Source organism: Silurus aristotelis, assembly GCF_946808225.1.
Source record: "Silurus aristotelis genome assembly, chromosome: 3".
NCBI lineage: Eukaryota > Metazoa > Chordata > Actinopteri > Siluriformes > Siluridae > Silurus > Silurus aristotelis.
The window spans coordinates 3,531,249-3,540,194 of NC_139576.1; the positions used below are offsets into that span (position 1 = coordinate 3,531,249).

The following is an 8,946-nucleotide window of genomic DNA, read 5'->3' on the forward strand; positions in this document are numbered from 1 at the left end:
GTGGGGGGAGAAAATATGTTTAAAATGTTAAATATAAGTATTTACACAGTGTCCAGTAGATGGCAGCAGTGTTCTACTAAACAATAGCCCTTACGTCATCACCACGCATTACACTGAGAAACAGGGCTGCTGCCCAAATGGGTTTCTTAAGCAGAAATTTACCATAAATCCCCAAATTCTACACAGTTACAGCGTAAAATATTATTAAAACGTGTTATCAGGAAAAATGACACGATTGTTACAAAATCTCGAATCTCTGGAACTCGAGACTCATTTGTGATCATCAGCATTCATTACATCATATTTCATGTGTCCTTGTCCCGATTTCTTTTTCTTTTCTTTTCTTTTCTTTTTTCTTCTTCCCATGGCACCAGAGGACTTCGGTCTTCTTGACATAGTGATCATTTATTAGTGAACATCAAACACAATAGAGGAACTGATGAAGAATTGCTTCATGATCCGCTTCGCCCTGCTGTTACATGCTTTGCTGATTGGATACGTCTGTTAATGAACCTTCTGAAGGATAAGAGCATGCTTTGTGCAAGATAATGGTGATGTTCTGCAGCCTAGATGTACGTAGTTTATGAATTCACTCCTAGCGGTTCATCAGTCACTGCGCATGCGCGGATATTTGTTCGGGAGCGCGCGTCCGTGGCGCGTCACGGGAACGCGCTCTCTGTGAACTCACAGTGGGAACCCCCCAAGAACGCGCATGCGTATTGAAGAAAAAGGGCCCCGATCGAGCGCCGAGTCCTCGGTGTGGCCCCGCACAGTGCACGGAGCAGGTCGGTGAGGAAGTTGATTGTGTTTTAGAATAAGTGATCTGATTCTGATGGAACGAGTGACTGAGCCGGAGCATCTGGAGCATCTGTTCTGTGAGACTGTCCAAAAAAGTCAGATAAACCTGGTGAGAGTCTGCATTAAATACACTCCTATAAATACACTCCCACTCAGTGTTTAGTGTTTATTTCTATCAGTTATTACAGATTTTCTCAGTTGATTTGGAGCATTTCTTAATATCTGCAAACCAGTCAGTGAAAAGTTTAACATAGATTTTAGATGACAGATGATGACAACTGGTTTAACCATTTTACATACAATGAACTGATGCTGAGATGTTTTGGGGGTTAAAACAATTCAGGTGAAACCAGTAGAATATATTTTGATCAACATGAACATAAACATCTGATAATGTAGGAAACAGAAGACACTCGTACACAATCCATTAAATGATGTACAAAAGCGTTCGCAGTTTGATCAAAGCAACACGAAATGTTCTTATGATGAGCACGAGTGACGACATGATGTGGAGGTTCAACAAGTAGATTTGAGAAATTTCATTTCTGATCTGAGAAACGCTCCAAAGCCTCTGAGAAAAACTGTAATCAATCATGGACAGGATCTGATTAGGAAATGTTCTGCTCCTTTCAGCAGAATAAAGAGTTACAAAAGTCAATCTGTTTTAAAGCTAAAGTTTGGCTCATTACATTTCAGGAGTGTGATCGAGAACCACAGGATCACAGCATCCTCCAGGACAATAATGAGATGGAGAAGGTGCTTCAGGAAAAGGATAAGATAATAAAGGTGAGCTATCACAAATCAACCGGGACTGCTGTCAGGAAACAAATTTTTTTTTGTTGCTCTGTGCTCCTCAAGAGTCTCTGAACATTATGGTTGCTGAACTTTTTCAGGCTCTAGAGTTCAGGCTGACAGAGATGGTGGACAGAGAGAGATCTTTGGAGGAACAGCTTAATGAGGCGATAAGAGAGTTGGAAATGAAATGCATGGTGAGTGAAAAGCCTCGGGTTACACAGAACTCTTTCACGAATTGATCTAGATGAATACAATATGAAGGAAAGAGAATATCTGAAGCGCAGATGGGAAGCATTTGAGATTAAAGACTGCTCATCTTTATGGTTGTGTTTTAGGAGCAGAAGGCGTCCAATAAGGAGTTAAAGAGACTGTGGTCCAAATTTGAAGATGCCTTGGTAAGTGTTTCTTCTCATCAAGCTATGACAGATAGATAGATAGATAGATAGATAGATAGATAGATAGATAGATAGATAGATAGATAGATAGATAGACAGACAGACAGACAGACAGACAGACAGACAGACAGACAGACAGACAGACAGACAGCCCTAAAACGTCTGGTTCTGATGCATACTTTATGTACCTGTACCTCCTTCTGGATAGAAAGAGGTTAAACAGATTGTGACTGGTATGCGATTAGTCCATGATAATGTTTTAAGCTCTGCACAGACTCAGTAGGAGCTCAGTGGCAGGTAGGTGGGTACCAGTGATGCATTGGGCAGGTTGGACCATCCTTTGCAGTGCTTTCCATGGAGCTGTGGTACCACACTGTGATGGGGATAGATGTGATCGGTCTTGTGATATCCAGTGTGATTCATTAATACGAATCTTTATTTTACGGAATGGACGAGGTATCAGGGCGTAGTCTGTTCTAATGTTGTAGTACGTAAGCCTTTTGGTTATTCTTATGTTGTGTAGAAGTAAATGAAGCTCATGAGGTTTGTTTGAACTTTCAGAGCTTTCTGGCTGATGCAGAGTGCCAAGAGATCAAAGCTCTGGAGGCCAATGTAGAGTTGAGGCACTTGAACTCCAGCCTGATCAAGCAGCGGGACGAAGCGAAAGATTTGGGGCACCAATGTGAAAAATTATTTTGCAAACAAAGCAACGTTCGTTTCGAGTGTATGAAGGTAAGTCAGAAGAGAATTCCTCCTGTGAAGAACATAGATCCAAAAATGACTTCATGAAACAAACAAACACACACAAAAAAAGCCTGGCCATGTGCAGCTCACTCTACTGACATTATGAGGGAAATGTGGATGGTTTCCTTGGAGAAATGGCCAGAATATCTCACCACAATCCTGCTGGAAGCTTATTAGCCCTTACCGTATATCTCTCGAGACTGATCACTGTAAAGAACTAATGTTGAAAGTGTGTCTGAATTTGGTGTGTAAATAATTTTGTCCTTTATCAATGTCCTGCAACTCTACATTGCAGAACGAGAACTTTGCCCTGACCAAGCATGTAGAAATCCTGCAAAACACAGTGAACATGTTGGAGGAACGAATAAGGAGTTCTGAGAAAGGTGAAGAGAAACTAATGGTAATAAAACAATTTGTAGTGTGCGTGTGTGTGTGTGTGTGTGTGTGTGTGTGTGTGTGTGTGTGTGTGTGTGTGTTTCATTGAGAGACCTCTAATATTGGAGGAACCTCATAACTTGTGGTCGACCGATATGGGATTTTTAATGGCTGATGCCATTTCCGAGATTTAGAAAGCAATGAGGCCGATCGTCCGATATAATGCATGTAATCACAGTAAATGAGAGATATGCAGAAAATTGGTGCAACTAAATGAGTATTTATTACATAAGACATAATACATAATATTTATAACATATTCTTTGAGGTATTTCAAAAATATTCACTAGTGAAGACTAGTTAATAATACATGTATAAACCTAAACAAAATCAATGAAGTTACACTTCACTGAATAAGTTTTAGTGCAACTTTTCCTTGTGTCTATTAAAACAACTACCGTAATTTCCGGACTATTAAACACACCCATATATAAGCCGCACCCACTGAATTTTACAGAGATGTTTATTTTGAACATAATTAAGCTGCACCTGTCTATAAGCCGCAGGTGTCTACACTGAAACTAATGAACTTTACACAGGCTTTAATGAAAGACAGTGTCTGTTACACGGCTTGTATCTAAACAGTAGCCTACCAAGAAAGTCATTGTTCACTGTCCTCCTCCTTCCTTTCACAACTATTTATCTCGGGAGTTTTTCTTTTGGCATCGTCGTGCGTTTAAAAATCACCATCGGTGAAGCTTTTCTCCCGATGCCGTGCAGCTCAGAACACAGGTGAAGTGTGTGTTTTCATGCCCGGTTGTTTTCAGCGTGACGAATGATTCACATTTCCTGTAGACAGTCCGAGTGAGCGGCAGGTCAAACATCAGAGGAACATCATCCATATTTATGATGTGGTGCGGCCCGATTCAGTGGGAGCGCATCTGATTTAATATAAAGAGTTTCATTGGTTCACCTGAACCCGTTCCCCAATTTCATTGGTCTAATGTTATGGGGCTCAGTTTTTTGTCTTGAATCTTGTGAAACCGGGAAAAACCCAGAAAAAATCCATAAATTAGCCACTTCGTTTCTTTAAGCCGCAGGATTCAAAGCGTGGGAAAAAAGTAGCGGCTTATAGTCCAGAAAATACGGTACGTAAATAAATATTTACAAAATCTAAACAAGCAGAATGTAAACAAGTGAGATAACTACGGTGGCCAAGAAGTGCAAAACACATCCAAAACAAATCAGAAAACAAATTGACAAATCCAAAAACACAACTAAATTGATGTATATCGTGTATATATTTTACTGTCTGTCAGACACTGGCTTCACATCTGAGTAGCTTCTTTTAGAGAAGAAGCTCTAATGCACGATATAGCGTCACAATCTGTTTTGAAATATTTCGACGAAACGGAAAGATTTATCGGCGACGGTGATATATTGGTCGACCACTTCTCCTAACTAACGCTCAGTTATCATAAAAAAGAACAGAACTGAAACCTTGTCTATTACATGGTTGTGTTTTAGGAGCAGAGGCAAAGCCAGATGGACTACTACACCCTCTGGATCAAATATGAAGAAGCGGTGGTAAGTGTTTCTTCTCTTCAAGCGCCGATGTGATCAATCTTGCGATGTCCGGTGTGTAGTACTAATACTGAATATTAATTTTACAACATAGACGAGGTATGGGGGTCATAGTCTGTTCTAACGTTGTAGGACATAAGCCTTTTGGTTATTCTTATGATGTGTCTCATGAGATTTGTTTGAACTTCCAGTCCCTTCTGGTTGAGGCCAAGGCCCGAGAGAAGAAAGCTATGGAGGTCAATGCAGAGCTGAAGCACAATAACTCTGTCCTCATGGAGCAGCGGGAAGCTTTAAAAGAGTCAGTGAAGCACTTGCGGGATTTATTCGCTGAACATCGCAAGATGCGTATCCGGTTAATGAAGGTAACCAAGAAGAAATTTCCTCCTGTAATGTAAAAACAAACCAAAATTGATTCAAGAAGCTCATTAGCCTATAACTAACTAAACTCATACCCTATGATTTAACTAGAGGTCGACCGATGGTGGATTTTATCGATACCGATAACAAGATTGGATCGTAGTTGCTGATAACTGATAAATCATACGATAGTTTATTAAAACGGAGACAGGATAGAAAACATAATACTCGATGTAAAACAGTACTGAATCTTAAAAATATGCTAAATAAAATATTAATTATTAACAAATAAAAACAGTTACATTCAAAATGCATAAAACTTTGATATAACAACTAATCTTGTCAAACAGGGGAAACTTACTGTAACTTGTCGTGTTCAAGAAACGCAAGTATATAAATATGTAAATAGGTCCCTTTTTAGTTCTAGTTCTATTTTAAAATTCAAGTTTAAGAAGCCCCAAATTATAATGGAGAAAGCAGAAATGGTGTCCAGTGGGTCATAAAGCATGCCTACAAACAGCATGTGGCAACAACATCTCTAGAGGCTGCTCTCATAGTGTATAATGACAGTGGACCTTCTCAGCTGCTCCAGCAGCAGACGCAACCCGGAAAAACTATCGGTATAGATTTTTGCTATCGGTGCTGATTAATCAGCAAAACCAATTAATCAGTTGACCGCTATTCTTATCTCTTCTAACTTCCATGCGGATTACAGAATGAATATATATATATATATATATTTATATATATATATATATATATATATATATATATATATATATATATATATATATATATATATGATATTGATGATCAGGTGATCAGGAATGTCTCTGTTCTCAGTCATGTTTACATCACTGACTCCCTCTGTCTCATCCTCGTTAACCCCAGACTTCTTGTTGCCTTTTGTCTTGCTCGTTGTTAGTTTTGTAAACTAGTCTTAGTCTGTGTTGTGTGAGAGGAAATTAATCCCCAGTAGTAGATTAAAAAAGCTGCACAATGACAGGGTTGATGGGCTGAAAACGGTGTGAAATGAAAAGAAAGAATGTTGATCATGTCACCAATTAACCAATATAAAAACAATGTCACCAATATAAAAACTCTCTATTAAAACTAAAGTAATGAGTCTGGTTTGAAAATGTAAGAAGTAGAAAGTACAGATATTTGTGTAATAATGTAATTCATGAAAATGAAAATTTGTCTGGAAAAATAAACTGTGAAGTAAAATACTGATTTTAGAAAAATCTACTTGAGTACAGTAACAACGTATTTATACTTCATTACTTACTAATGCTAAATTTGGGGTGTGAATGATTTTGTCCTTTATTAATATCCTGCACTCAGTGTTCACTGCAGAACGAGAACAATGCCCTGACGAAGCAAGTCAGAGTCCTACAAACCAAATTGACGAACCTTGAGGAGCAGCTAGAGATTTGCAGATGCGGTGGAGAGGAACAGATGGTGAGAAACTTTGATCTACTAAATAACTTCATGAACTGCTTGAATTTTTGTGATCTTTGGGCCAGTTGCTGCAGAATTATGGTAGACATGATAATCGGGGTTTAGTTTGGAGCTTAGTACATCAGTATTTAGATCAGGCTGCTGAAACAAACCAGCGTTCCTGCTGGAACAAACCAGACAAAACTCATACTGTGTATCTTCTAAATGTATCTAAATGTCCTGAATATCAGTTCATTCTGAATCATTCATTTCTTTTTCATCTTTGGTTGTTGAACTTTCGCAGGACTGTATAGCTGAAGAGAGCCCTGAATACTAGGACATCTATTGTTCACGCATAGAAAATGACTCCATAGAGGACAAGGACCAAATACTGAATAACCACACACATGCCAATACTGGTGCTAGACAGCAAACAAAAAAGAAAGCGAGACACATAAAGATATTTAATAGATGAATGTCTTCTGGAGTGACTGATCTTAGGATGGAGAAATCAAAAATTGCAGCGTTACAGTTAAGCTCCGTAGTGGTGCTGATGATGCCACTTGGAGCAGAAATGCCCGTGCTGTCGTGGTGGGCGGGGCAGCGTTATGGTCTACGTTGCTAATCATAGATGTCTGTGAGCTCTTTGATGTAAAATAGGGCAGATAACACGTTTCCTTAATTGTATTAAGGCTAGTCTATATTTGTCACATGACTCTGTGTGTTGGCCTCCATAGTCTCTGGTTGGCAAAGTGTCCAGCGATGTGATGCGGAGAGCTTGCTAGTCGCTAGGAATTAGCCAAGACCTTACTGGGAGAGAAAATGCCATAGAATTTATTTTTCTCCAATTAAAATATGTACTAATTTACTTTCTTCAAGAGTTTGCTTGTTTTCTTTCAGACCTCTTGATCAATTTTGATTAAGTGCTGCTTGTAGGAGATTTTAATATTCATGTAGATGATGTAAACGATGCCGTAGGATTATCTTTTGTCGACTTATTAAACTCTTTTGGGGTTAAACAAAACGTCACCAGACCAACCCACCGTTTTAACCACACACTAGACTTAATAATATCCCACGGAGCAGACGTCACTGATAGAGATATTTTACCTCAGAGTGATGACATCACAGACCATTACCTCATACTGTTCACACTAATGGTAAAGCAGATTAACCGTGTTTCACCATGGTATCGACTTGGTAGGACTATTATTCCAACCACTAAGGACAGATTCATAAATAACCTGCCTGATTTATCTCAGTTTCTCACTAAACCCATAACTGCTAATAATCTTGAAGAAATGGCGAACAACATAGACCTTATCCTCACTAGCACATTAGACACTGTTGCCCCCATCCGGTTAAAAAAGGTTAGAGAACAAGCACCTGCACCTTGGTATAATATTCATAGAGAACAGCCTGTAATCTGGAGGAAAACTAAATTGGAGGTATTTAGAATTGTGTATAAAGACAGTATGCTCAGCTACAGACAGGCGCTAAAAGCTGCTAGAGCTAAACACCTGAGCAAACTCATAAAAAACAACAAAAACAATCCCAGGTTCCTTTTCAGTACTGTAGCTAAACTAACTACAAATCAGGGGGATCTGAAATATGTGTTCCATCACAGACAAACAATCGTGGCGGTCCAACCTCTGACAGCATCTCCTGACATTATCTCGCCTACAACTCCACAACTCCACTGTTTTACATGTATAGGACAGGAAGAACTGTATGAAGTTTTAATTTAAGACATTATTTAAGTGTGTAGGTTTGTAGCCTTGCCCCCGAGGGAATCTTTTAGTCGAGGGCTGATTGATGAGGGCTGCAAACTAGCTTCATGCTATATGCCCTGTGTACATGACATCGGTTGTCAGTGTGTAACAACGTCTAGTGTATTGCCCCAGTTTAATAAACAAACAAATAAAAAAATAAAAAAGAAACCATGGACTTCGGTTTAGAGTGGAGTCACTCATTTAATACATAAAAATATATGTATATGTAAAAGAAATTAATAGATAGAATAAAATGGATAATAATTAATTAATAAGAATATTAAATAATTTAGTTTATTTTATTCTTAAATATAATTAGTATAATTATTATAATTAATTACAGTATTACCATAGTAATTATTCTAAATAATTTTTACTCATATGTTTGAAAATAATAAATATCCAGATCCAAAAAACAAAAGGTTTCCCCTGGAGGTAAAGCTAAGAGATGATCTATATGGCCAAAAGTTTGTGGACACCGGCCCAGAGGTTGCTTATGCACTTTACCAACATCCCATTCCACATTTAGCGTCTATTTGCTGCTGTAATAACCTCCACTTTTCTGTGAGAAGATGTTCAACTAGATTTTAGAGTGTGCTTGTGTAAGATTCATTCAGCCATAAGGACTTTTAGTAAAGTCAGGTACTGATGTAGCTGAGATTTCATGAGGAGGCCTGGGGTGGCGT

At 38.6% G+C, this 8,946-nt stretch overlaps 1 protein-coding gene across 2 annotated transcripts; it reads left to right on the forward strand.

Annotated features, from left to right (window-relative positions):
• Positions 1-689: 689 nt before the first annotated feature.
• Positions 690-7,361, forward strand: LOC310723375 (uncharacterized protein). Of its 2 annotated transcripts, XM_083536316.1 has the most exons (10): positions 690-907; positions 1,495-1,584; positions 1,692-1,787; positions 1,929-1,988; positions 2,550-2,720; positions 3,028-3,132; positions 4,635-4,694; positions 4,883-5,053; positions 6,393-6,509; positions 6,793-7,361. In XM_083536316.1, the coding sequence occupies exons 1-10, from the start codon at positions 833-835 to the stop codon at positions 6,823-6,825; spliced, it is 978 nt and encodes a 325-aa protein (XP_083392442.1). In that variant the 5' UTR covers positions 690-832; the 3' UTR covers positions 6,826-7,361. The 2 variants fall into 2 exon arrangements, with proteins under 2 accessions (XP_083392442.1, XP_083392441.1); XM_083536315.1 differs by having other exon boundaries at positions 6,393-7,361.
• Positions 7,362-8,946: the final 1,585 nt, after the last annotated feature.